Below are 25,260 nucleotides of genomic sequence, written 5' to 3'. Positions count from 1 at the left end.
CTTGTAAGAGTTGATTTGCCTAAGGGCAAGAGAAGATATGACAATGAGTCAATGACAATACATTACTATCACTTTTGATGTTTATACAGACAGTACAAGAACATTAATGATCATAGTAACATAGAAGAAACTCACACTTTGGTCTCAGAAAAATAAGTTGAGGAGACAGCCAAACCTTCATGGTCATATGTACGTACGAGTCTCTGTCTTGACACTGACGATTCAAGCCAGCAGAACTCTAGATGGAAAGACTTCAACTCAGCAACACTCTTTGCTACGTCGCAGGGACATCCCATGTACATACCACCTGGTAACAGTGTCATTTGGTATCCTTCCGCGAATGTAACCAAGTTCTTCGACATTTCACCCACCCAGTGCACATTTGTCGTCACGTTTTTCACATCGGATGTCGAGGAAATATTCTGATTGACATCAAAACCTCATATGGTCAAAGACATAAGCAATAGGCTAGAAGAGTGTTGTTGAATATTGTGTACCTGGACTACTTGACCTTGGTCATTAATGTCAAGAACAGCAACAGTATCGGCTTCGGATAGTGTTGATCCATAGACACCGCTTCGTTTTGTTATTGAACGACCTTTCCAAGTACCAAGAAACGGGGTGATTCTTTCTCCATCATACTGCATCAAAAGAAACAAACATAATTTCAAATGGGCACTAGGCAATCGTATAAGGACACTATTGATGCTGTGGTGTGATTATATCTGTTTGCTGAGAGAATAAATAACCTGAGAATCGTCGAGGACTGGATGAACGAGATTCTCTAGCCCTCGTTCCTCGAGGAACACAATAAGCATTTCAAGAACACCTTTGGGATCCATGATGTGAAAGGCTCTAGCTCTTCTATCCGTCTCATTAGAATACAAGCAGTTCTCACATACTAAAGCAGGACGCCGAGATGGAAGCTTAAGAAACCTGAAAACAACTTCTTATTTAGTCTACTTACTCATGCTATGTTTCATAAAGAATACAACAAACCAAACCTTGGTGATTCTTCTCCAGTGTCATCTTCTCCGAGAACGCCTTGCCTTAACGTGGTATCCAACATTCCAGCGGTCTGATACCTCAGTGAAAATGCTCTCTCCTTGGGGAAGAATCCAATCTGCAGACTACTAATGATGAGAGGAGTCAACAAACTCAAAACTTCTACCATTATGATTGAGACAACATAACAACTCTCACCTGCTGATACTTGTCGACAGTGAACATATTGGTTTCTTTGATTTTGTATTCTACCCACTCAGCTTCCTCTTCCTCTTCATCAGCAACCGAAGTGGCTGATGTTGCCTGCTTTATATATAACCTATGAGGACACATACACTTTCTTAGTTCGAACATCGTTTAAAGTTCAGAACTTTGTATAATTACAGACAAAAACAGTAAAGTTTTGTCTTTTATCTTAACAAAATTACGAAACAAGCATAAACATACGATTGATTAAGGCTAATGAGCTCATCTTCTCCATACGAACTAGCAGAGAGACGAGTATCAATCTTATGCAACAGGTTCCCATCTCCATCAAATTGCTGCCCAGCACATAAAAAAAAGGAAGGAGCTTTGTCACACAATCTAGCAAACAACCCAGATTCAAAGTTAGGATTTTGATCATACGTGGAAGGAGCCAGTCCATTTTCCGACGTTAAGGTCGACGAATCCGCGTAAGTTGTCGATGCTCATTGCTTCATCGCTCGTCCTTTTGTCGTCTTCTTGGACCGCCATGGACTTGATAGCAATGCTTCTGGTTCCATAGGACGAGCGTTGAAGGGTGCTTGGATTCAGGAGTTTCAATCGTGTGGGTGGTTTGTTTAGTGGGGATAAGAGGAGTGAGCAAGTGACCCAAGCAGTAGCCATTGAAACAAAACAGAGAAGAAACAGAGGATCTCGTGAGTCAGTGATGTTATCTTATCAACAGTCACACTGCGTGGCGTTTCTAGTCCTAAAGACAGCGTGTAGTTCTATCGCGTTGATTCGAGACAGCATGGTGTTTAATTGTAGAGCTAAATCTTCTGCAATTAAATTTGCAGCATGTCTCTTATGTGTTCGGTAGCCGTAGAGGAATGCGACAGGTAAACTTATAAATGTGGCACAACTTAGTACATACACTATAAGCATCCCTTTGATTTTTCACAATTGAGAGAGAATGTACAAAAACCACACAGTTTTGTTTTGCAAGAAACCTTGAAAACCAAACATGGAACTATAGTTTAGTTGTGAATTAACCTTTGAGAGATTTGTAAAGTTAAAAAAAAAAAAAACCAAAAAAACATTCCATAAGAAAAAACATACTGATACTAGTATACTACCAAAGCCATTTATTTATCAGTCTAGTCTTCTGAGCAAGTACTCCACTTGAACCTCTTTTGTCAAGGGCATGATCCAATCTCCATATAAGTGGCCTACTAAGATTGGACTGATCTTGTAAACTTGAGATTCATTATTCAGCTCTTCTTCTTCTTGTTTCTCCTTAACGCCCACTTTCACTTCTTGCCCGTATGTTCGTGTTTTCATCTCAACTCTCTTCTTTACCGCCTCCTCCACGGTTGGGAATGTCAGCATATTCATCAAAGCATCCTTATCCTGCACAACGCAACACATGCGGATTTAAAGGTGAGATATGCACAAAAGAGTTCAATAAACATTGGAGAAGTGAATATATATACATACTTGTGCTTTGATGGCGGGCTCATATGCCTCGGGCGAGGCTTGGAACTTGGCCTCTGCAACAAATTTACCGTAATGGATCCTCTTTGAAAGAGACTGCAATGAACATCACCAGAACTACATGAGTACTTACTTACAAAAGAAGTATTTGATCACCCAGTAAAAGGAAGAAAACGAACCTGAAGGCAGATAGCGTCACATACAGCTGTTGATCCGTAATTACCATCATCGCCTTTCTTCACTAGTCTTGGGACAAGGTCTCTGAAGTACATGTTCCATATCTTGTTGTTTATGTTGATCGAATCAGCAGCAAAGTGCAAAACCTATTTCAAAAGAAACAAACTTTGAAGCTCTTAACACGTTGTAAAGAAGCTAAAACACTAAAGAGTCTATCTTTAAGCACCTTAGGGTACTGCAGAGGAGGCAACATAGGCTCTGGTAGATCTTCAGGGAAGAAAGGATGTTCATCAGGGCTCTTGAACCTACCAACCTAATCATAAAGTTTCAATCTTTTTTATCAAAAACAATCCACCATGATACCCTTTAAGGATTAGTATTATGTTATACCTTGGCGTGAAGCTTCTCGGTTCCTTTGAGCATGTACTCAACCAACGACCCGTTGAAACCATCCATGTCGAAAGCAGTGGGATCATAAGTATCCGCATTGTAACAGTACTTGGCTCTCTCCAGCAGACCGAATATAATGCTGTCCTCTTGTCTGATCAACGAGTTTCTGATACCTTCGAGTGTCAAACTCTCGCTCTCATCCACTCGTTTCTTCCCTACCAACGACCTGTCTCAACACCAAACACATAAAGGTTGCTACTTTAAGCTAAGTCGAACAATGGGTTTCGTTAATTTCATCAAAGAAAGAGACTTTTTGAAATCATACCCAGCGAGAGTCATAACGGCGTGAACAGAGCTGGCTCCGGAGCGAGGCGGTGGCTTCGAGGGAGGAAGAGAGCAGCGTACAGAGAAGGAAGCTCTGGGTAACGTATGAGAAATAGGCGTCGATAGCTCGCGTCTATGGGCGAGGAACACAGTCGCAGGGGAAGAGACAGACGATTTCATCATCGACAATGACGCCTCCATTGATGAGAAGGAAAAAAACAGAGGAGGCGGAGAAAACAGAGGATCAGAGGAAGAGACAGAGAATAATCTGCAGATGATTAAAGAGAGATGTTATAAGAGAGCGTTAGGCATTTGAGGGGGTGGTAGGTGTGTGTGTGGTGGGTAAAGGAGAGAGACACTTGTGAAGGAGGGAGAAGGTGGAGGAAGTTAGGTTTGTCTTCTGCGAGACTGTGTGCACGTCTTTAAGCCAGCCAACACACAAAACTGTTCTTATTACCTTTTTTTTGTTATCCATTTTTTATGGTATAGTTTAAATTAGAATTATTTATTTTCTAGTATATCACAAGTTGAAAAAAATTATAAATAGTCAACTGGATTTAATTCATATGATTATTACTTTATTAGCTAGTAGCTACCCAATAAATAAAAATTATATTTGGAGGGTTAATCAGGAATTAGTTTTTTTTTTGTATTTTATTATTTATGTTATGAAGAAAAATAATATAATGTTATTTATAACTTATTATATGGTACAAAAATTATGATAAATTTCAACTTACAGAACCTAACTTTAAAGTGACCATAAAGCAAATATCTTGTATGTGTATAAGCTAGTTATTTTAGGATATGCAACTTTTATCATCTGAAATAGTCTCAAATCTTTATATTGTGTTCACATAAACCAAACTATTTGACTATAAAACGATCTCACATTCACATTTTCTATAGAAATAATCAAATAACTAATAACTTATTGCAAACAGCACATTCAGGCATAAATCAAAGGTGGATAATCTACTTGATTGATGTAACTTTATTAAAAAAAAAGCCTTATCCTCTCATGAATTTCCATCTTCAACAGCAAGTTTTGCCGGCTAAAACTCTCCTTCGTTTGGTTTCATACACACCAAGTAATGTGCATGATTGCATATCCTATGGCTTAACTTTAACTTAGTTGGATATCTAAAAAGTATAAAATGTCGGTGTCCTATATTGCGGAGCTTTATTTTAACTCTTTTTTTTTGCCTTATTGCTTTTGATTAAGTGGGGATGACAAGTAGGGGGTTCGTAGACGTAGAAATGTTGTAAGGCGGGTTAATGGTTAAGGAGCTAAGAATATCTATGAATCTATAGAAAGAATTGTGAAATACCTCTTTTAAATGCCTCGATGAAAAACTAGCCAAACACACACCTCAGTCAACCTTTGCCATTTGGCCAACAAGCTCTTGTTGAACTTCATCGTGTGCCCCAACTCAATGGTTACTAGGGTACACAAATAGTTAAGCCATCAGCTTCCCTGAAGGAGAACAAAACAACATGCACGTATGCTTAGAAGATGCCTACAATGCGATGCTATGCTATACAAGTCAAAAGAAAACTGCAATGGTTTTGAAAAGTTTCATGAACTCCGATAAATCTTTAACATTTCAACTAAAGTATAAAACTCCAAAAAATCATTAGTATCCTTTAAATGGTCCTCATAGACAAGTTCCCACCGCAGCAAAGGCGTGTAGATGGAGACTCCATAATGGAGTCTCTCAGCACTTCATATAGAGGTGGATAGACTCATTTGAGCTATGTCTTGCCTACGAAATATGCATATTACATCTACTCAATTCGAGATAGAGTATTCCGTTCTGTTCAAGATGATTGAGTATCCTCTCAATTGACTTCCTTTTAGTTCAAAATCAGATTATTATTGTAACTTTAGATTATTTTTTTTTTGGAGAATTTTAGTTTTCTTTTAATTTCTTGTACTTATAATATTCTTGTGGACTTGCTTGCTAAAAGCAGTATTCAAGAAAGCGTTACACAATAAAGGGATGGTCAATCAATACCTAACGGCTAAAATGTTTAATCAGACGTCTAGATTATTAATTAAGTGGCTTTGACGTTTATAAAATATAACAATATAATTAATATATTATGAGACGTCTAGATTATTAATTAAGTGGCTTTGACGTTTATAAAATATAACAATATAATTAATATATATTATGTATAATGTTAAATATCATAATTTACAAATATAATTTATATAATTTATCTCATAAGATTCTATACTATAATATATTAATAACTATAATTAATAAACCATAATATATATATATATATATATATATATATATATATATATATATATTTATAGTATTTTATAAATATGTAGGCAGTTTAGAAAATAATCAGTACGAATTTAGAAAGCCTAGCGTCTAAATGCATCTCTAATGGTACACAATAATTTTCTCTATAGTTCATTCTAAAATAGAATAACTCTATTATATAGTTGGATTTGATTCAATGGTTCACTTTATAATAGAGTAAAAAAACAACATTACTTTGTATTCCACTCTATTATATAATAGCTATATTATTGAGTGAACTATTTGAGAAAATTCAAATTATTTTATTTTAGAGTGAAAAAAAAAAAATTATTATGTACCATTGGAGATAGTCTAAGCAAAACTTGTGCGTCCGACACTAGTTAAAAAAATACTGAAAACATATATTATATTTTTACATTTAAGTTAAAACTAAATGACTTATTTGAATAATCTTTCTATTATCTACTAAATATTTTTTTTACATGTATGCTACAACTAAATTAGTTATTCGAATGACTTTCTATCTACCAAATTTGATTTAGTTTATGAAGGTTGTTGGAAAAAGAAAAGACAAGTTCCCACTGAATAGTCATTTACATTTGGTTCATCCTAGGTATGACCAACCCCTTTTGGGTCCCTGGCGTGACTATAGTCTTAAGAAACTAATGGTAGAGTTTAATTAAGATTTGTACAAAAATACAAAGGTTCCAAATGGTGACTGCGGTTCTACAAGCGGTTCAACTGCGGTGCGGTTTTAACAGTTATAAAAACGTATAAATATATGATATATGTAGAGATTTTTGTTACTGTTAACTGCGGTGCAGAGCAGTTGTAAACATTGCCAAAGATAATATTTTTGTTCAGAACCTAACCCAACGGTTTCAGCCATACCTATACACAATGTCATATACATATTACAGATAAGTACTATTGGAGAGACAGAGACATATCCAGTTTCTGTAAGAATCATCTTCCCCAAAGCCACCATTGCGCCTCTACACACAATCAGACCACCATCCCCACCCCCACGGCCGCTCCTGCAGCCGACATCCATGACTTCCTTACCGGTCCGAGCGCCGTCGCTGGTTTCTTCCCGGAGAATCTTCCAGGAGAAACTCCACGAACTTCCCAGGTGCGCCAATTTAGCCCAAGTAAAGCAGCTCCACGCCCAGATCATTCGACGAAACCTCCACCAAGACCTAAGCATCGCGCCGAAGCTAATCTCCGCTCTTACTCTCTGCCGTCAGTTAACTCTAGCCGTTAGGGTTTTCAATCAAATCGAACAACCCAGCGTCCATCTCTGCAATTCGATGATTAGAGCTCACGCTTTAAACTCTCAGCCTCACCAAGCTTTCTCCTTTTTCTTCGAGATGCAAAGATTCGGCCTTTACGGTGATAACTTCACGTACCCTTTTCTCCTCAAAGCCTGTTCGGGCCAATCTTGGTTCCCTGTGGTGAAGATGATACACACCCACATCGAAAAATTGGGGCTTTGGTCTGATATTTACGTGCCCAATGCGCTTATCGATTGCTATTCGAGGTGCGGTGGTTTGGGTGTTAAAGCGGCGATGAAGCTGTTTGTGAAGATGGGGGAGAGGGACACTGTGACTTGGAACTCGATGCTTAGTGGGCTTGTGAAGGCAGGGGAGTTGAGGGATGCGCGGAAGCTGTTCGATGAAATGCCTCAGAGGGATTTGATTAGCTGGAACACGATGTTGGATGGGTACGCGAGGTGTAGAGATATGAGTGAAGCGTTTGAGCTGTTTAAGGTGATGCCTGAGAGGAGTACTGTATCTTGGTCGACGTTGGTGATGGGGTATAGTAAAGCTGGAGATATGGAAATGGCGAGGATTATGTTTGATAAGATGCCGGTTAAGAATGTGGTCACGTGGACTATTATCATTGCTGGATATGCGGAGAAGGGGCTTGTAAAGGAGGCTGATGAGTTAGTTGACGAGATGGTGAATGCAGGACTGAGATTTGATTCTGCGGCTGCGATTAGTATCTTGGCTGCTTGCGCTGAGTCTGGTTTGCTCAGATTAGGGATGAGGGTTCACTCCATGATAAGAATGTCTAACCTCAGTTCTAATGCTCATGTGTTAAATGCGCTACTTGATATGTATGCAAAGTGTGGGAGCATAGAAAAAGCGTTTGATGTATTTAACAACATGCCCAAGAAGGACCTTGTCTCTTGGAACACTATGCTTCAGGGTCTTGGTGTTCACGGCCACGGAAAGGAAGCGCTTGAGCTTTTTTCGAGAATGGGAAAGGAAGGAGTTCGTCCGGATAAAGTCACCTTCATTGCTGTTTTGTGTTCATGTAATCACGCAGGTCTCGTCGATGAAGGCATAGATTACTTCTACTCCATGGAGAAACTGTATGGACTTGTTCCAGAAATCGAACACTACGGTTGTCTTGTTGACCTATTAGGTCGAGGTGGGAGGTTAAAGGAAGCGATCAAGGTCGTCCAAACAATGCCTATGGAACCAAACGTTGTGATTTTCGGTGCTCTTCTTGGAGCGTGCAGGATGCATAACGAGGTGGACATTGCTAAAGAAGTCCTGGATCGTCTGGTTAGATTAGACCCTTCTGATCCGGGGAACTACTCGCTGCTGTCAAATATTTACGCAGCAGCAGAAGATTGGAAAGGGGTTGCTAATATAAGGTCGAAGATGAAGAGTATGGGAGTAGAGAAACCATCTGGAGCTAGCTTGATTCATTTGGAAGATGGGATACACGAATTCACAGTGTTTGACAAATCACACCCAGATTCTGATCAAATATACCAGGTGCTAGGTAGTCTAATCGAACCTCCAGATACCGGTGAGCTGGTTGCTACTGGATAACCTCTGCTTAGTTTATTGTTTATGATACAGTAATTTGGTCAAAGTTAAGGCCATATATTTTGTAGTTCATTTTCCAAAGGAACACAAAGATGGTTTTATCCTTGTAATCCCCAAAACTAGATGAGTTGGAGTGATGTATATACAGCATGATTTATTAATAATCTTGAGATGGATTTGATTTTGCAATACTAACTCTTTAACTCCAGAGATGGAGGTTCTGCGTCTTAGTCCCACAACAGGTTCTTGTCGTCAACCAAGAAGATCAAACAATAGACGTTCAAACTCCCATGGAACCTCACTGTGAGTATTAGTAATAGTCGCAATAAAACTTATGGTTAGGTGCTGCGTAGAACTTGAATTGTAAAAGGCTAATGACAATTCCATTGATGATCAGTATAGACGTCAGTAACGATGACGTATTTTGGTGATGTTGTTACCTTAGCACGCAACTAAGTAGTTGATCCTCTGCAACTTTCTGGAAAAAAAGATTAAACAAATCTTATGGTTAGGTGGTTCCCTAGAACTTGAACAGGTAACAGCTAATGACAATTCAAACAGATGATCGTTATTGTAATGACGTTCATACGATGACGTGTTGCCGGTGATGTGTTTTCCTTAGACAAGCTATGTAGTTGTTGGACTTGGTGTTTAAATAGTCATATTTGAACAAACCCGTGAGGTTTATTTTATTACAACAATCAATGTCTAAATGATTTTGAGTTGATCTTAAATCTTCTTTTTGAAATGATTTCTATCGAAAATAGTAATGCAATAATAGAGAAAACAGGACCACTGATAGTGCCCTTATTGATTTGTACTAAAAATCCGCTATTGTTTATGTGGTTGTAGCTTGACTTTTGGATGTACAAACAAAAGTCTTTAGACTCATAAGATCATTAACTTTTCACTTCTGCAAACACATTTTATGATTGATCCAAGTTTTTGACACATAAAAATCACCTTTCTAGGTGTTTTAGATCATTAATCTTCTAGTAGGTTGGGTGTAATAATTGTATGTTCTTTTTATCTTTTCCACAGGAGTGGGTAAGTAACTACAATGATGATGAGTGGCCACTAGCCCTACACATCATATTTTTTTTAAAAAGTTTGATAAAAGATTTTGTTTCTTATCCAATATCCAAAGGCATATGCAAATGTAGACCTTTAAATACAAGCAACACGTTATAAGGTTAAAGCATATCCATTTGCCCATACCTCTGACTAGGATCCTCAGAACCAAACACTTCAGCTTTGGCTCTCATCTGTTCACTATCTTATATTGTAGACGTTACTTTATGCTCTGTCTAAAGTGAATTGAGACAGAGAAAAAGAGAAAGAGAGAGTAAACATGGATGCTTGTTTTCTTACCTCAAGATCAATCTCTGGTGTCAAAGAGCTTGTCTCCTTCATCAAACCCAGAATCTTTTCATGCCCCAAGAGAAGTTCTTGCCAGTTTCTCACCAGGAAGTTTGCTTCTCCGATCTCTGTAAATTGTAAGTAATATACTTTTCATGGTCATGTTCATCTATGAGGATTGTATTATTCATAAGCATGGCCTTAGTATATTACTTGTAGCTGTTTCAAGCCTGACGAGAGCATTTTGGTTGAATATAGGTTCTCTTTCGGATTCATGGAAGCCACTGGACGATGATTGCGTCAACAACTCGACAGCAGATGCTGACTGGAGAGAGTTCAGGGCAAGGCTGGTAGCTGGAGAGCAAGCTGCAACCTCTGAGAAGGACTCGTCCTCCTCTTGGTCTAACCCTGACATGGTGGTTGACTATCCGTCATCGTCCACACTGATCACAGTTGGAAACAAATGGGCACACAAGATCCACGAGCCAGAGCCAGGGTGTCTCCTAATCGCCACAGAGAAGCTAGATGGAGTCCACATCTTCGAAAAGACTGTGATCCTCATCCTCTCTGTTGGACCCTCAGGTCCTATAGGAGTCATCCTCAACCGTCCATCGCTTATGTCCATCAAGGAGACTAAATCAACGGTCTTAGACGTGGCGGGAACGTTTTCGGACAAGAGACTCTTCTTTGGTGGACCTTTGGAAGAAGGGCTGTTCCTGGTGAGTCCGAGGAGCGGCGGGGACAACGAGGTCGCGAAGAGCGGAGTGTTCAGACAAGTGATGAAAGGGTTGTACTACGGGACGAGAGAGAGTGTGGGGTTGGCTGCAGAGATGGTGAAGAGGAAGCTGGTGGGGAGAAGTGAGATGAGATTCTTTGATGGGTATTGTGGTTGGGAGAAGGAGCAGCTGAAAGCAGAGATCTTGGGAGGGTACTGGACTGTGGCTGCTTGTAGCTCGAGTGTTGTTGAGCTTGGTTCTGCTGTTCAGAGTCATGGTCTTTGGGATGAGGTTTTGGGGCTTATTGGTCCTCAAACTGGCTCTGTTATCTAAACTCTTGTTTCTGTAATGGTTTGTGTACTAATGGTTATATCAGTGAGTCATGACTATTGTGTATGTTTTTATTAATGTATGTATGTATTCAGGATTCAACACTAATTTAATGAGTATTGAGTGTTTCTACTCTCTATAGCATGAGTTACTTTTGAAAAACTTAGTAGAGAATAAATTTAATACATAGCATGAGTTACTTTGAACAACTTAATAGAGAATGACTTTAATACATAGCATGAGTTACTTTTGAATAACTTGTTGTTTCTAATATCTTACCCTATAAATTCTAACCTTGTGATCATATAATATACAAATCATACAAGAATCTTAAAAGAGAAAAGGAAGAACATACAAAGTTTATACAATCAGAGAGAGAGAGAGATGGAACACACGTCAAGAGCATTAGTCTTAGTTGTAGTTCTATGCCTTGCGGTTCTGATCACTCAAGGAGCGGCTCATGACCAACCACCACGATCAGAATCTCCACCTAGCTTTCCCATCGACTTAGAGAAATGCTGGTCATCTCTCTTCAACGTCCATGGATGTGTACTCGAACTCTTCCAATCGGTTTTCTCAGGCAAGTTTGGACACGTTGGAACCGCGTGTTGCAAGGCGTTTTCGACCATAGATGCAAACTGCTGGCCTCACATGTTCCCTTTGAACCCCTTCTTCCCACCTCTTCTTAAAGACAATTGTGCTAACCTTGTTCCAAACTTACCCTAATCATAAGTGATAGTGAAGTTGGACCATTTGTTTATTTTTAGAAAAGTTTATGGAATAATCACTGTTCTATTAATTGTTCCCCCAAGTCTTATTAAATATCATATCTAATAAAAATGAATTTCTTACCAAGTTCATAGACATTTGTTGCCTTTGGTCACACACAAAAGGTTTGGCAATCTAATGTTGTTGAGGTGTTATTGTTTTATATATTTTGATTGATTTAGAAATTAATATAGTATTTATAAATCCAAGTAAAATATGCAAATCCGGAGGTTTTTCCTCAGATTTGAGTCTTTGTATTTTAACTAAAAAATTCAAACAAATCCATTCAAATCCATTATAAAATCAAATATATTAATAAATCGGTACGATTAAATAACACTTGATTTGATATAAAATTTATGAATTATTAAACCAATAATACATGATTTTAATACAGATTTAAAAATTACAGAACCAATAACACTAGATTTAGTTTGGATTTTCAAATCCATTAAAATACAACAACCAATAACTCCTATTAGTCTTTTGATTAATCTAACCATTAGTCTGTATGAAAAAAATATTCAAAATATCTTTGGATAGAAACGGCGTCGTTTTCGAAAAAAGCATCGAGCATCATCTTCTTCTTCAACGTGCGAAACAAAAAGCTCACTTTGCGAAATCCATAGAGATAAAGCTTGAATCTTTCGCGGCGCAGAATCTCCTCGAAGAGAATCGGTACGATCTTTATCTTCTTTTCAATTATATTATATTGATATTGGGTTCTTTGCCTATTGAATGTTGAATCTGAAATAGAGTTTAGATTTAGCTCAAAAGATGAAGAAAGGATCAAGCTTTTTAAGATCTAATACAAAACAGCTTCAAATGATAATCGATTCTAACCATAAAAATCGAATCTTTCTATTTAAATATATTTCATTTTTTCACAAATGTTTATGCATTAATATTGTTTCAGTATGCATTTTTGGAGGCCTCCTCTCTTCTTCCACCATGGGAGCTTCATGAAACTCGAAGTTGTGTATTAGTAGAATCAGTTTCTTGGCTTTTATCTGATACTAGAAAATGTGGAATATAGCGTCGAGTTATCTCACCGGACCGAGAAACGAAGCAAGAAGACCACCACCACTCCACCATACTCATGTGGACTGTTCAGACGACGATGCATCATCAGTAGGGAGCAAAGAAGAAGGTCTCGAGTGTCCTATCTGCTGGGAATCATTCAACATCGTCGAAAACGTTCCTTACGTGTTATGGTGCGGCCACACGATGTGCAAAAACTGCATTTTGGGACTTCAGTGGGCTATTGTGAAACTACCTACACACCCTGTTCAGCTCCCTCTCTTCATCTCGTGTCCTTGGTGCAACCTTTTGTCCTTTCGCCTCGTCTTCAGGGGAGCTCTTAGGTTCCCTCGTAAGAACTACTTTGTGCTGTGGATGGTCGAGAGGATGAATGGCGAGAGACGCAGTTATCAAACCGATACAAGGGAGCAGCCACCACCTCCGTGTCTCCACCATCGCGGCCATCACCGTGCTCAGCCTGAACCATCAGGCTTTGTTAATAATGATCATCGCGGCGTTCAAAGGGACAACATACAAACTTCTTTGAGGAAGTCTCTGGTGTTCTTTGTTCAGTTGACAGCAAAGTTCCCATTGGTTGTTATCTTTCTGCTGATTGTACTCTATGCGATACCCACCAGTGCAGCCATATTGGCTATGTACATTCTAGTCACTCTCTTGCTGGCTCTACCTTCGTTTCTCATCCTCTACTTCGCTTATCCTTGTCTTGACTGGCTCGTCAGGGAGATTGTCACATGAAGTATAAGTGTTTCTATTTATTCGACGACTTTTCTTCAACGAGTTAGTCCTAAAGCCCAGCCTCTATGTAAGTATATGATGATTTGGTAATTACCGGTCTTTCTTTATCTATATATGTAGATGTAGTTTTTGGTTTGCATTGTTGCTCTATGGGAGTTGGAGAAAGGACATGTCCATGTGTTGTAAGGGCTCTCCTTGTAGGAGTTTAATAGTAGTATTGTAATATTTGAGGATCTGCCTTGAGGTTTGTCTCAATAAGATTTGTGTGTGAAATGCTCGTCATTACACGAGCTAATGCGAATGTCAAAACCCAAAACTACTTCTTAGTCATTAGATGAGAGCAAGATTCTTTTTTCTCTTCAGAAGCATCAGCCATCACTTCATCTGAAAGAAGGCAATGAGTATTGAGTACACACACATTGAACTAACAAAACTCACAAGCATAGTAACTTTCTTCTCAAGACTTTCTAAAACCTCTTTCAGCTCATTTCTCATAATAGTGAAGCCTTTACTTGTCTATGCAACTATGCTATGAGATCTTAACACTAGAACTCCTTTGTTCACAAGTGATCTGACACTATAGTCCATTTTAGGTAGAAAATAGACTATTTATGAGTTTAGTATTAGTGAGACGTATATGTCTAAGACCGTGCACATCGAAGATAACATACAAAAACAGATGATAGGTTTGAAAAGTTCTCACTTCTCAGAGTCCATTATTAAGAGCCACGAAACTGTTTACTATTATTTGGAGCTTGATCCACTAAACTCTCAATGGTCATTGGACAAATGATTCTAAAAATAGAACACTAAACATAACTATAAAAACACACACAAAAGAACTCCATTACCAATCCATTCATTCTTCAAACTTACTCCTTCATTTTAAACCAAAACAAAACAAAAAAGAATACAAAATATAAAACCACAAAAAAACATAAAACAATGGCAAGAGCTCAGTTATTATTATTATGTTTCACCTTTATCTTTGCATCAGTGACCTTTATGGAACATGTTTCAAGTGCCACCACCGCCACCACCACCTCTAGCACAACAGTGGCAGAACTGGAGGCTGAGACATCCAAAGAAGTCATGGAGTTCATAATGAAACTCGAGAAGAAGTGTCCTCCAAAGGAGGAATACAAGTCTTTCTTCGAGAAACTAAAGGCTACAATGGTAGCCTCCGCAAAGGTTACTCAAGAAAAGAAGAAAGGTTTCTTCTCTACAGCTGCGGGCAAAATATCTGATGCAGTGTCTTTCATTGGTTCAAAGTTTACTGGCAAGTCACCAGAGGTAAACTAAACTCGATCTCTTTGAAAACTCTTTATGTATCTATCCATCATCTTCATGTTCTCGTGGGATGTTATAGGTGAAGAAATCGATGGAGACCTACCAACAAGAGGTGGCCAAGTCACTGCAAGAGTTAGAAGCCATCCACAAGAAAATCATTGAAGCAAACCAAGGCAAGGTAGAGGGGTCAGTGGCGGTGACAGCAGAACAAAAAACTGAGATTAAACAAACGATCACCAGATGGGAGACAGTGACGACTCAATTCGTGGAGACTGCTATCCAGACCGAGGCGGCTTCAAATACTACAGTTGGTGTAGACAAAGTCAAGCTACCTTGATCTCTCTCAGAGGCTTATCTACTACGTTCATTTGCCACTATACATATATATATTATTATTCAAAGGCTAGCTAATAATTTAGAGATTTTTGTGTTGGTTGTAATAAAACCAAGATTGGTATAGGCCAATCAATAGATCTATGGATCGATCTAGATCTATTAAGTAAAAGATAGACTGTAACCGCTCTGTATAAGTGAGTGATTCCTAAGCAAAAATAATTTTAAAATAAGTTCTAATAGCATAACATGAGAAAAGTGTCTAAAGATTTTGTTTTCTTTCACTCTTAAAATTAAGTTCTAATAGATCCTTGACTGACACTGCACTAGCAAAATCTAGTTCTGTTCTGTCTTAGTTTCTGTGTTCATCTTCCACTGCAGCAAAATCAAGCCCAGAGATCTTCATTGGTCCAATGTTAACTGCAAGAATCACACAATCATTGCAGTCATTTAGATTGTGTTGATCCAACAAAGCAAAGAAACCATGATGATAATGAGATGGTAACAAGAAGGAGATAGTTGGTTATACTTACTAACAGCATCAAGTCCAGCTAATTTGGGCATGAACTGTCTGATGTGGTCCTCTGCTGCTTTATCTGCCTTCAGTGTCTCACACTCGAACGAAACAGAAACTTTCTTCTTCCCATGTTTTTGTTCGACTAATCCTATCACATCTTCCTCCCACCTTTTTAAAGACAAAAGTGATAAACATAGAGCTCAGTTATATTTATTTAACAGAATCACATAGAATGGCGTTTTATATTCAACTTAATTTTGACTTACCCGTGAGCATGCTCGACATTATTAATTCGAGCAGCATCGTGACCTTTGCACTCAACTACAACTGTTTGTTCCTTTTTACTCTTATATTTCATGAAATATCACAGGAAGCAAAGTCAGGAACAAGCTCAATACAAACTGTGTTAAAGGGTTAGAAGCGGTAAAGTCATACGTTGAAGTCAATGATGGTGAGCTTGATCAACCGATAATCCTCACCGCGGCTGCACTCAGTCTCGCAAGCCAGTTCTTTGGAAATAGAAAGAAAATATCAATCATACAACAAAACGCAGAAGCGTGCAATAGTATGAAGATTCCAAGGCAATTTTAGATCACCTCCTTTGACGCTCCTAAGCTAATTTATATCATGTTCAACCAATCCTAGTATCAAAAGGTTCTAACTAGTACATGATTAAGTCTTAGTTTGATAAACTTTTAATTATTAACATGCTTCAGGACCAAACCATTTTTGATCAAACCGAAGCTAAATGGATAACAAGAACACATTTTGTAATTGCAAAAAAGACTCACCAAACAAAAAGATCATTTTGTGCACACTAAAAAAAGACTATTAAAAGAGAGTACCAGTGCCATGGAGGCCATAGCAGATGGAGAGAGGCGTGTGAATGAAATGGCCAGAGATGGAACCACATGGCAATAAAGCTATTGACGCTACTCCTTCCTTCACTTCTCCTTCTCTTTCCTCATCTGCAGCCAAACACACCTTCACCAAATCAAACAGACACTCTCCGAAACAATTTCGAAATTAAAGTAAGAAACTTTACCCATTGTTGGATGTTCAAACTTCGTCGCTTCAGTCTCTCTCTGTGTTCGTCGGCTTTTGGGATGTTTTAAGCTTCAGCTACATTAAACGGCTGCGTTTGAGCCCTCCAAACGACGTCGTTGTGTGTGGATCATTTTGTCTTTTCAAAAGGCTTCTCTGTTGTATCTTCTCCCTCATCGTCTCAAGTCTCTCAACACTCCCTCAAACAGGCTTTTCGATTCATCAATTCAACCGGAAGAATCTGGTTTTGGTTTGGTTTCCATGTCTGTTTACTCTCTTGGTACTGATCATTACGTAGCTGAGCTTCTTTGATAAAGTAACTTTGAGGTTTGTTTGCTTTAGCCGTGCAGTGGGGATTTTTAATTAAGTGAATCCTTTCACTAAAGTTGTCATCTTTTTACTGTGTAGGACCTAGGAAGTAATCTCTCAGCCTTGTTCATATCTAAAGAGTATGTTCTCTCAGCTCATGTGTTAAAAGTTGGGAGGTATAGTTTGCTCTGCAGTTTTGGTGTTTCTTAGTAAAAATCATGGGTGATGTCTGGTTGAGTCCCGTCTCCATCACTTCTACATCGAACCAATTGGACTATGGATGTTATTCCCTCAAGAATAGCAGCTGTATCTGGAGAAGAAGTTGCCATTGGTCTTTGAGGAGTCACTCGCTGGACTTTGCAACGGCCATGAAGCTGAAACGAAGGCGTCTAGTTCATGCTAGTGTAAAAATGAAGTCTTTTTCATTAATAGCAACGAGAGTATGCTCCAGTAAGCTAGAAAGATCTTCCAACGGTGAAACCATGGCTTTGGATTTGGAATGCGGATTGAAAGAAAATCTTTGCGGTTTGTTTGTGGAAGATAATTTAGAAGAGAAGCCTGAAGCATGTAGGAGTAGGATACATTACTTAGAAGAGAGGGACGAGGAGATGTTATCAAAGAGACTTCTCAAACTCAGCAGGTTGGACAAAGTCAAAAGCGCATCAGAGCTGTTTGATTCCATGAGACTCTCAGGTTTACAACCCAACCCCCACGCCTGCAACTCCTTTCTCTCGTGCCTCTTGAGGAATGGAAACCTTCAGAAACTCTTCACCGTCTTTGACTTCATGACAACAAAGGACAACCTCACAGGCCACACTTATACCTTGCTGTTGAAAGCTGTCTCAGAGCTAAAGGGTTGCGACTCTGCGCTAAGAACGTTTAGAGAGCTAGAAAAGGACCCCAAACACAAGAGCCACTTCGACGTTGTGCTATACAACACCGTGGTTTCTCTATCCGGACGGGTGAACAACGTGCAGGAGACAGAGAGGGTATGGAGAGTTATGCAAAGCGATGGTCTAATTGGAACCGAGGTTACATATTCTCTTCTCGTTAGCATCTTCGTTCGGTGTGGGAGAAGCGAGCTGGCTCTAGATGCATACGACGAGATGGTTAAGAACAACGTATCTCCTAGAGAGGACGCAATGCAGGCAATGATAAGCGCGTGTACAAAGGAAGAGAGATGGAGCTTGGCGTTGAAGATCTTTCAGAGCATGTTAAAGAAAGGGATGAAGCCTAATCTAGTAGCGTGCAACGCACTGATCAACTCGTTAGCAAAGGCTGGGAAAGTGGGATTGGTGTTTAAGGTTTACAGTGTTGTTGTAAAGTCTTTGGGGCATAAACCTGATGAGTACACTTGGAACGCGTTGCTCACGGGTTTGTACAAAGCGAACCGGTACGATGATGTTCTCCAGCTGTTTGATATGGTGAGAAGCGAAGGGCTGTGTTGTGTGAATGAGTATCTGTACAACACGGCGTTGGTGTCTTGCCAGAAGCTTGGTTCTTGGGAGAAGGCTGTGAAGCTTTTGTATGAGATGGAAGGTTCGGGGGTGACGGTTTCGACTTCTTCGTATAATCTGGTGATAAGCGCTTGCGAGAAGTCAAGGCAGTCTAAAGTAGCGTTGCGAGTGTATAAGCATATGGTGATAAGGGGTTGTGATCCAGACACGTTTACGTATCTGTCTCTTATAAGGAGTTGCTCTTGGGGTTCACTGTGGGGAGAGGTTAAAGATATACTAAAGGTAATAAGTTTTGTGACTCAAATGTGCATTATTAGAAGTAGTCATGGGCGTTTGGTGTATCGGTTTGGGTATTTTAAATATCGGGTAACTTGGGTAGGGGGTTAAAGGATCCAATTACTATATGACCTTTATTCGGTTCGGTTTGGATAGTTTTGGGTTCGGTTTGAATAGTAAAATTAGGAATTAAAAAATACTAGGAAAAAAATTCGGTTACCATTTGGTTTTGGTTTTGGTTTCGGTTCAGTTATTTCAGGAATTCGAATAAGTCAGGTAAATTACCTCGGTTCCGGTTCGGTTCGAATATAGAAATATAGGAACCGTTTAAGTATTTGAAGGTTTCGGTCTGTTTCAGTTTTAAGTATTTCGGGTCGGTTCCGGTTTTTTTTTTCCCATGCCGAGTTAGAATAGATTTTGATTTAATGTTTGTTTGTTTCTTGAACAGAAGGTGGAACCAGATGTGTCGCTTTACAACGCTGCTATACATGGAATGTGTTTAAGACGAGAGTTTAAGTTAGCAAAGGAGCTGTATGTGGAAATGAGAGAGATGGGTCTAGAACCGGATGGTAAAACTCGAGCTATGATGCTACAGAACTTGAAGAGACATTAAAAAGTTTAATGTGTAAAAAGAAAAAAGAGGTTTAATGTGAGATACTGTTTTTTGTCTACTCAATTGTTCATGTAATGACCAGTATCATAATCTAAGACAAAGATACTTGTTATTACTTTCGTGAATGATCCAAACTCATTTATTACAAGCGCTTTTGAGATGCTTTAACTCAAGTTGTCCTTTTCTCCTCTCTCATCTTCTGAAATCCACATGGTGACTGAATCTGAAGTTACAGTAATGCCCTCCTCCCTCGATGTGCATGTTATGAAGCTCGTAAAACAGAGAGCCTCGTGTTCCTCGTACCCAATCCTCACCTCACCACCACAGGCCCACAGACTCTCTGATAAAGCAGACTTTCCCGCCAAAAAACAAAACATGCTTCTTACCACTCACCTCTCTTCACCTCCTCTATGTTCTGTATACACTCAGCCCCACAAAAGATAAGAGAGTAAGAAAAATAGACCAAAGATGAATAGCTCGTCGAAGGTGATAATGGCGGCAACCATGGTTATGGTAGTGAGCTTAGTAATGGTTCTAAGCTTAGTGTTAGTACTACTAGCCGAACTCTACTGCTCTCTCTTACTCGGCCGCCGCCGCCGCCGTAATCACTCCCTCACCCTCCCCACCACCACAATCACCGCCGCTGCAAACACCACAAGCCTCGCTCAAGCCATTTCAACAGCCAACGACCCTTCACCATCTAACACCAATCCTCTAACCACAGGCGTCCTTCAAACTCCAAACCCTTTCCTCATAACAACCAACAAAACCTATCTTCACCATGAGTCTTCATCCTTACCAGCTTCCCCTGCACCCGTTGATAACTTCATCTACATATCGAACCCGATGTACTCTAACGACGCTACGAGTAAACCAACCACGCCTTTCGAGACCCCTGAGTCTTCACCGTCCAGGCTCGAGACCGGAGACTCCTCTTCTTCTTCTTCCGGCGAGGAAGATAACAATGTAACACCGACGCTGACTCCAATGAAGGATCTTCCTGAGAAGGCATGTTCTGTTTCGTTAACCAATGCGAGGTCGTTGGAGAGTTCGGGTAGTGAGTCAAACAACGAGAAGGACAAAGACGGTGGCTTGTCTACGTCGTCTGGTTCGCCGTCGTATACTTCTCCGTCGTGGTAGTGTGTGTTTGTTTATTAGTTTAATTAATGAGATGATTCATGTTTTTGTTTTTTTTTAAATTAAATTTTTGGACATTGTCTTGGAATGTGTATGACAATATTATGGCGCGATGACCCAAGCCACGCTTGTTTTTTTTACCAGAGTTTCCTTCTTATGTCGTTTTCTGTGTTCTGTAAGACAACCCAAAAAGAAAAACAGTTTTTAATCAATAACTCGAAAGCAAGATAAAGCTGTAAACTTTATCTTATTTTAAGCTTTATTCTATGGTGACAATTCTTGGTGAAACAATATATGCTGAGTTGTATTCGGATTTAGATTAATGGAAAGTTGTTTGTTGAATCAAGAACAAAAGAAACAAAGAGAAAAAGTCAAAATTGAATTGAGTGATTCACTTATTCCTTTTATTGACTACTCATTGGTCCTATACATTGCACATAACCTTCATATTATTGATGGATGTTAGTGATGATTCTCTATGGTTCAGTGACTAAAAGCATCTCTACATGTATATTTCTATTTTTTTTCTAGAATATAAATCTCTATTATATAGTTGAATTTATTCTGGTGTCGACTCTATGATAAAAAAATTAATGACAACTATTTTTTGTTTCTATATTTAAAAATGAAAATAACATTTCTATATTCTCTTCTGAAAATAGAGAAATTTTATTATAAAAGCGTACACTAAAATAAATCCACTTATATAATAAAATCCATGGAACATTCTATAGTTTAGTAGTTTTATTAAAAAAATATTTACATAAAAAATCTTGAGTTTTGAGTGGTAGAAAATTTGATCTATTCGTAGTTTAATAAGAGAAATTTATAAAACAAGTAGAACCATCAAATTAAATTATCAATTACAAATAATATAACACAAATAAATAAATATTAACGGCACAAAAAAGTTAAAAGAAAAAATCAAAGTTATGTTTAGCATCCGGTTTGGTTCGACCGGTCAACAAGGTGAAATGCGTGCCGGGTTGTAATACATGATACGGACCGCGTGACGTTTGTCAAGCTCCTTTGTCTTATTCTGTCTCTCTCTCTCAGTTTCACGGGATCGATAATTGGTCAAATCCACCACCATAGAGTCTCTAGTAAACCCCGCCGTCGATTCCATGGCATCCCGTCACCACCACGCCTGCGTACGGCGCCAAAACCACCACGTCAACATCATCCCTCCAGTCGCCACGTCATCACGCTGCTGCACCCACGGAGATTCTACCCACCTTTCTCCTGATAATCTTCTTCATCTCGTCGCTTCTTACCTCCAGACTCAGCGACAAGAAACGCAATCTCCCGACCAAACCTGCTCCTGCGAAACTCCATGTCGGAGATCCAACGGTGGTTTCCACCAGCATCAGAAGACCAATGTTCCACGAGAACACGATGACCATGTTATCTTGTCTTGTCTCCTACGCAAAATCGACGATCTCGAGTCGTCTCTCAACGAGTTTGCAGCTCGCTACGACCAACGTCGAGATCGATACTCTACATTGAGAGACTCCGCGGCGCGTGTCATTCAAACGCGTTTCCGGTCTTTCCTTGTTCGAAGGTCCGTATCATTCAGGCATCTAAAGGAACTAGCTTTGATCAAATCCAGCTTCGTGTCTCTCAGATCTTCGGTTTCTGGGAAAACCCATTTCCTTTTCAAGGTTGTTTTTCGGAAAGCTACAGACTTGCTTCTGCAGCTTGACTCGATTCAGGGTAGGATTGATCCAATGATACGAAGTAGTAAGAGATCATTGAGCAGAGATTTGGTGAGGTTTCTGCAGTACATTGATGATTGTGCTGTTAGGAGGTATGGCTCTGTTGTGGGTAGCCAGTTCAAATTTAGAGGCTGTGATGGTAAAATGGGGAAAGTGTTTGTTAGCAATGGGGAGCTAGAAGAGTTGGACTCCATGAGTGATGAGAGTAGCTACAAGTTTGTGAAAGGCAATGTAGTCAAGGCAAAACCCGTGGTGTCTGATAAGGACAGGAATGTTTGTGACGTAACTTCGAGCGAAGAGAATAATGATTCGGTTGTAGTGATGTCCAGAGACAATGAAAGGAAGCATGGTTCGAAAACAAGGAACATGGTTTTGGTGGAAGGAAGTGGAGGGGAAACTGTGAGCTTTGATGAGAATGGGAACGTTTATAAGGTTTATGGGGATACGTCAGAGTCAAGCATAAGCGAGGAAGATGATTCTGTAAGTGGATCAAAAGATGGAAATGGAGACGAGAAAGAGAATAGGAATGAAGTTGAGGGAATCAAATATGTGTCCAAGGAAGAAGAAGAAAGTGGTTGTGAAACTGAAGTCTCTTCTTCAGAGGGTAGTGAAGGGGATGCCGTAGTTACAAGAGCCCTCCAAAGCGAATGAGCTGTGAGAGTCTGTTCCCTGAACCCAATAAGGAAACTTTCTTTATTGTTGTAGAAACTGTAACATAACCAGATGGTTTAGACTAGTTTTCAACTTCCTCTGGAAAAATCTGTGAGAGTTTTCTTTTAGTTTGCTCATTTTTGTGTTCTCTCATTTATCAACATTATGACAAATAGATTCCACCTTAAAGTTAGTATTTGATTGTTTAGGAAAGATCTCTGCATCGAGATTTTGCACTAAGAACCCCTCTAGACCAATACCAAATTCCGCAAACACACAATTAACACAATAATCATTAGAACCAAGTAACAACAATGCAAGAACCAAACAAAGCAAGAAGAAATTAGTTCGAACAACCCACTTGCAAAATTATATAATAATAAAAAGTCAGACAGTGATTTTAGAAACAGTCACAGTGCAAAAGAAACTCTCAATCCTCCTCCTCTTCGGACTCGAACTCAGCGCTCTGTAGCCACACCACAAAAGGCTTAACATTCATCCAAACAGGCGAGCTCTTGTCCACTCCGCTCGGTCCCCTTTGGTACCATTCCAGCACAAACTCTTCCTCAACAATGTCTTCATCGTACAATGCCATAAGAACCTGAGCCACCTCTTTAGCCGCCTCTTCGTTTCCACTCTTTCCACAGAATGATCCGATAGAGTTGAGCAGATGCATCTGTGATCCTTGCTCTTGCGTTGCAGCCACTAAGTACTTCTTCTTCTTCATAACTTCGTTGAGAAATTCTTTGCCCACACCATCAAAGAGAGCGTTGAAAAGTGCGTCTATGACATCTTGAGGAGGCTCAGAGAGAGAGGAGATGAACGTTTTGAGCTGGCTTAAAGGTAAACCTTCCTTCAGATACTCTTTCATCTCCTGCACGAGACTCGTCTCCTCTTCTTTTTTTACAGAGAGCATCACCATCTCAGCAGTAGCAGCACTCAACTGTTCCTAGCTTCTCTAGAAGTATCTGTTTGCCACTGAATACCATCATCATCATCATCATCATCATCCACCTCATCTGCACTCTCATCACGCTTTGGGCTGATATTCTCATCAGAAGCATGGTTCTTGTACGCCTTCTCCTTCCCGTTAGAAGGTGCTTTCTTCTTAAGCTTTTTGTGGGCCTCATCAGCTGCTTCACCTTCTTTAAGCCTCTCCTTCTCAGCTCTCCTCATAGCTTTCTTATCCTTGGCCTCCTCCTTGGCATCCGGTGGGTTTTTCAGAATGAACGTAGTCAGTTTATCCCTTATGTCACACTCAGAGATATACCCACAGGCAGCACACTTCAAGTTCACCATCTGAATCTTTGTTGTATTAATAATAATAATCTCAGTCTCAGGGTTCCCACACCCATAACACTGAACATACCTCTTAATAAAAGCCTCCAGAAGAGAAGCAAGCTTAAGCGTGCTGTGAGATCCATTCACAAGTGAAGTCCCGGTCTTCTCATCAAACTTGGACTGAGCACCAAGCTGACAACCAAAGAACTTGGTAGTGTAAGATGCAGGTCTCCCCAAGGCCTTTGCAATGTCGACGTTGTTGACAATGTTGGTCTTGATGCCGTTACCTTTGCCTTCAGTTTTGGTAACCATCATAGGCATCTTGTACCTGTAAAACTCATCGTTACGGTTGCAAGCACCAATGTTCTCCAGCGCCATCTTTGAGAGAGAGGAGGAGTCTCGGGATGGAACAAGAGCTTGTTCAACTTCTTACTTCTGAATAGTAGGATAGTGTTTTTCAAGCAACCAGATAGACAGCAAAGGGGTGATGAATGTATATATAAGAGGACAGGGAAAAAGAAACAATCTTTACTTTTTTCTCTTTCCCATTAGTTAAATGGAAATTTGCCTAAACCCTTTTTGTATTATATTTTATTTCTATTTTAACTAACTTTACCATTAAAATTTTAATAGAAAAATATCATTGTATCTTTAACTAAAACAGAAGTTACAATATTTTTTCATATGTGAATTTTTTTATAATAGATCTTCTTAAAAAATTATATTATATTTATTTCATTTATTTTTAATTAATATTTTACTTACTCGGCTATAATTAGTTACGCCAATAAAATCGATACGGTTAAAAGTTATTTTGACATCATTTATAAATCACATATACGATCGAACCTAACTTATTTTTAATAAGATTTACTCTTGAACCAACTCGCTTTATACATTTAGTAAACAAAGAAAGCATTTGATTAAACTGGTTCTAAGTTCTAAGCATCATTTATATAATTATAATATATGATTAGTTTGACTATTCAA

The 25,260-nt window shown here is 39.2% G+C and overlaps 11 protein-coding genes and 1 pseudogene across 12 annotated transcripts; 8 read left to right on the top strand and 4 right to left on the bottom strand.

The window, feature by feature from the left end:
• Positions 1 to 38: 38 nt before the first annotated feature.
• Positions 39 to 1,906, bottom strand: LOC106349130. Its single transcript, XM_013789045.3, has 7 exons — positions 1,633 to 1,906; positions 1,453 to 1,547; positions 1,204 to 1,324; positions 1,005 to 1,123; positions 750 to 936; positions 498 to 641; positions 39 to 422 (listed from the first exon to the last, which is right to left on the bottom strand). Exons 1-7 carry the CDS (start codon positions 1,870 to 1,872, stop codon positions 132 to 134), a joined length of 1,197 nt encoding a protein of 398 aa, XP_013644499.3. The 5' UTR covers positions 1,873 to 1,906; the 3' UTR covers positions 39 to 131.
• Positions 1,907 to 2,115: 209 nt separating this feature from the next.
• On the bottom strand, positions 2,116 to 4,001 carry LOC106349127 (chorismate mutase 1, chloroplastic). Its single transcript, XM_013789041.3, has 6 exons — positions 3,575 to 4,001; positions 3,250 to 3,475; positions 3,086 to 3,172; positions 2,862 to 3,005; positions 2,686 to 2,778; positions 2,116 to 2,598 (listed from the first exon to the last, which is right to left on the bottom strand). The coding sequence occupies exons 1-6, from the start codon at positions 3,772 to 3,774 to the stop codon at positions 2,341 to 2,343; spliced, it is 1,008 nt and encodes a 335-aa protein (XP_013644495.1). The 5' UTR covers positions 3,775 to 4,001; the 3' UTR covers positions 2,116 to 2,340.
• Positions 4,002 to 6,728: 2,727 nt separating this feature from the next.
• LOC106349126 (pentatricopeptide repeat-containing protein At3g29230) lies at positions 6,729 to 8,874 on the top strand. Its single transcript, XM_013789040.3, has one exon. It carries the CDS (start codon positions 6,908 to 6,910, stop codon positions 8,699 to 8,701), a length of 1,794 nt encoding a protein of 597 aa, XP_013644494.2. The 5' UTR covers positions 6,729 to 6,907; the 3' UTR covers positions 8,702 to 8,874.
• A 988-nt stretch (positions 8,875 to 9,862) lies between these two features.
• Positions 9,863 to 11,240, top strand: LOC106349125 (UPF0301 protein TC_0483-like). Its single transcript, XM_013789039.3, has 2 exons — positions 9,863 to 10,194; positions 10,316 to 11,240. Exons 1-2 carry the CDS (start codon positions 10,050 to 10,052, stop codon positions 11,104 to 11,106), a joined length of 936 nt encoding a protein of 311 aa, XP_013644493.2. The 5' UTR covers positions 9,863 to 10,049; the 3' UTR covers positions 11,107 to 11,240.
• A 224-nt stretch (positions 11,241 to 11,464) lies between these two features.
• On the top strand, positions 11,465 to 11,990 carry LOC125575938 (egg cell-secreted protein 1.4-like). Its single transcript, XM_048735321.1, has one exon. The coding sequence runs from the start codon at positions 11,488 to 11,490 to the stop codon at positions 11,827 to 11,829; it is 342 nt and encodes a 113-aa protein (XP_048591278.1). The 5' UTR covers positions 11,465 to 11,487; the 3' UTR covers positions 11,830 to 11,990.
• A 423-nt stretch (positions 11,991 to 12,413) lies between these two features.
• On the top strand, positions 12,414 to 13,977 carry LOC106349124. The gene is made up of 2 exons (XM_013789038.3): positions 12,414 to 12,549; positions 12,788 to 13,977. Exon 2 carries the CDS (start codon positions 12,895 to 12,897, stop codon positions 13,645 to 13,647), a length of 753 nt encoding a protein of 250 aa, XP_013644492.1. The 5' UTR covers positions 12,414 to 12,549; positions 12,788 to 12,894; the 3' UTR covers positions 13,648 to 13,977.
• Positions 13,978 to 14,496: 519 nt separating this feature from the next.
• BNAA06G30950D lies at positions 14,497 to 15,520 on the top strand. The gene is made up of 2 exons (XM_013790678.3): positions 14,497 to 14,940; positions 15,017 to 15,520. The coding sequence occupies exons 1-2, from the start codon at positions 14,593 to 14,595 to the stop codon at positions 15,272 to 15,274; spliced, it is 606 nt and encodes a 201-aa protein (XP_013646132.2). The 5' UTR covers positions 14,497 to 14,592; the 3' UTR covers positions 15,275 to 15,520.
• LOC106349123 lies at positions 15,473 to 17,045 on the bottom strand. Its single transcript, XM_013789037.3, has 6 exons — positions 16,833 to 17,045; positions 16,633 to 16,755; positions 16,223 to 16,296; positions 16,054 to 16,133; positions 15,804 to 15,955; positions 15,473 to 15,690 (listed from the first exon to the last, which is right to left on the bottom strand). The coding sequence occupies exons 1-6, from the start codon at positions 16,834 to 16,836 to the stop codon at positions 15,623 to 15,625; spliced, it is 501 nt and encodes a 166-aa protein (XP_013644491.1). The 5' UTR covers positions 16,837 to 17,045; the 3' UTR covers positions 15,473 to 15,622.
• LOC106349122 (pentatricopeptide repeat-containing protein At3g29290) lies at positions 16,940 to 19,505 on the top strand. Of its 2 annotated transcripts, none has more exons than XM_013789036.3 (3): positions 16,940 to 17,158; positions 17,240 to 18,879; positions 19,325 to 19,505. In XM_013789036.3, the coding sequence occupies exons 2-3, from the start codon at positions 17,359 to 17,361 to the stop codon at positions 19,484 to 19,486; spliced, it is 1,683 nt and encodes a 560-aa protein (XP_013644490.2). In that variant the 5' UTR covers positions 16,940 to 17,158; positions 17,240 to 17,358; the 3' UTR covers positions 19,487 to 19,505. The 2 variants fall into 2 exon arrangements, with proteins under 2 accessions (XP_013644490.2, XP_013644488.2); XM_013789034.3 differs by having other exon boundaries at positions 19,322 to 19,505.
• A 287-nt stretch (positions 19,506 to 19,792) lies between these two features.
• LOC106352337 (putative protein TPRXL) lies at positions 19,793 to 20,885 on the top strand. Its single transcript, XM_013791989.3, has one exon. It carries the CDS (start codon positions 19,955 to 19,957, stop codon positions 20,624 to 20,626), a length of 672 nt encoding a protein of 223 aa, XP_013647443.1. The 5' UTR covers positions 19,793 to 19,954; the 3' UTR covers positions 20,627 to 20,885.
• Positions 20,886 to 21,662: 777 nt separating this feature from the next.
• On the top strand, positions 21,663 to 23,185 carry LOC106349120 (BAG family molecular chaperone regulator 8, chloroplastic-like). The gene has a single exon (XM_013789031.3). The coding sequence runs from the start codon at positions 21,748 to 21,750 to the stop codon at positions 22,987 to 22,989; it is 1,242 nt and encodes a 413-aa protein (XP_013644485.2). The 5' UTR covers positions 21,663 to 21,747; the 3' UTR covers positions 22,990 to 23,185.
• Positions 23,186 to 23,253: 68 nt separating this feature from the next.
• On the bottom strand, positions 23,254 to 24,890 carry LOC106349121 (annotated as a pseudogene).
• Positions 24,891 to 25,260: the final 370 nt, after the last annotated feature.

The sequence above is a fragment of the Brassica napus genome, chromosome A6, assembly GCF_020379485.1.
Source record: "Brassica napus cultivar Da-Ae chromosome A6, Da-Ae, whole genome shotgun sequence".
In the NCBI taxonomy this organism is placed as follows: Eukaryota; Viridiplantae; Streptophyta; class Magnoliopsida; order Brassicales; family Brassicaceae; genus Brassica; species Brassica napus.
The sequence above is the reverse complement of the archived record's forward strand: the minus strand, read 5'-3'. Positions and strand labels throughout refer to the sequence as shown.

What these genes read in the sequence shown, in the direction of transcription:
- LOC106349130 (XM_013789045.3), bottom strand. Translation starts at nt 1,872, where the DNA reads ATGGCTACTGCTTGGGTCACTTGCTCACTCCTCTTATCCCCACTAAAC. An exon ending in ACTGGAGAAGAATCACCAAG is followed by an intron (nt 937 to 1,004) that starts GTTTGGTTTGTT and finishes AGTTGTTTTCAG; the next exon opens with GTTTCTTAAGCTTCCATCTC. An exon ending in CAGTCCTCGACGATTCTCAG is followed by an intron (nt 642 to 749) that starts GTTATTTATTCT and finishes CTTTTGATGCAG; the next exon opens with TATGATGGAGAAAGAATCAC.
- LOC106349127 (XM_013789041.3), bottom strand. Translation starts at nt 3,774, where the DNA reads ATGGAGGCGTCATTGTCGATGATGAAATCGTCTGTCTCTTCCCCTGCG. An exon ending in CTCCTCTGCAGTACCCTAAG is followed by an intron (nt 3,006 to 3,085) that starts GTGCTTAAAGAT and finishes CTTTTGAAATAG; the next exon opens with GTTTTGCACTTTGCTGCTGA. An exon ending in GTGACGCTATCTGCCTTCAG is followed by an intron (nt 2,779 to 2,861) that starts GTTCGTTTTCTT and finishes TGTTCATTGCAG; the next exon opens with TCTCTTTCAAAGAGGATCCA.
- LOC106349126 (XM_013789040.3), top strand. Translation starts at nt 6,908, where the DNA reads ATGACTTCCTTACCGGTCCGAGCGCCGTCGCTGGTTTCTTCCCGGAGA.
- LOC106349125 (XM_013789039.3), top strand. Translation starts at nt 10,050, where the DNA reads ATGGATGCTTGTTTTCTTACCTCAAGATCAATCTCTGGTGTCAAAGAG. An exon ending in TTCTCCGATCTCTGTAAATT is followed by an intron (nt 10,195 to 10,315) that starts GTAAGTAATATA and finishes GGTTGAATATAG; the next exon opens with GTTCTCTTTCGGATTCATGG.
- LOC125575938 (XM_048735321.1), top strand. Translation starts at nt 11,488, where the DNA reads ATGGAACACACGTCAAGAGCATTAGTCTTAGTTGTAGTTCTATGCCTT.
- LOC106349124 (XM_013789038.3), top strand. Translation starts at nt 12,895, where the DNA reads ATGTGGAATATAGCGTCGAGTTATCTCACCGGACCGAGAAACGAAGCA.
- BNAA06G30950D (XM_013790678.3), top strand. Translation starts at nt 14,593, where the DNA reads ATGGCAAGAGCTCAGTTATTATTATTATGTTTCACCTTTATCTTTGCA. An exon ending in TTACTGGCAAGTCACCAGAG is followed by an intron (nt 14,941 to 15,016) that starts GTAAACTAAACT and finishes GGGATGTTATAG; the next exon opens with GTGAAGAAATCGATGGAGAC.
- LOC106349123 (XM_013789037.3), bottom strand. An exon ending in TCACCATCATTGACTTCAAC is followed by an intron (nt 16,134 to 16,222) that starts GTATGACTTTAC and finishes ATGAAATATAAG; the next exon opens with AGTAAAAAGGAACAAACAGT. An exon ending in AGCTGGACTTGATGCTGTTA is followed by an intron (nt 15,691 to 15,803) that starts GTAAGTATAACC and finishes TGATTCTTGCAG; the next exon opens with TTAACATTGGACCAATGAAG.
- LOC106349122 (XM_013789034.3), top strand. Translation starts at nt 17,359, where the DNA reads ATGGGTGATGTCTGGTTGAGTCCCGTCTCCATCACTTCTACATCGAAC. An exon ending in AGGTTAAAGATATACTAAAG is followed by an intron (nt 18,880 to 19,321) that starts GTAATAAGTTTT and finishes TTTCTTGAACAG; the next exon opens with AAGGTGGAACCAGATGTGTC.
- LOC106352337 (XM_013791989.3), top strand. Translation starts at nt 19,955, where the DNA reads ATGAATAGCTCGTCGAAGGTGATAATGGCGGCAACCATGGTTATGGTA.
- LOC106349120 (XM_013789031.3), top strand. Translation starts at nt 21,748, where the DNA reads ATGGCATCCCGTCACCACCACGCCTGCGTACGGCGCCAAAACCACCAC.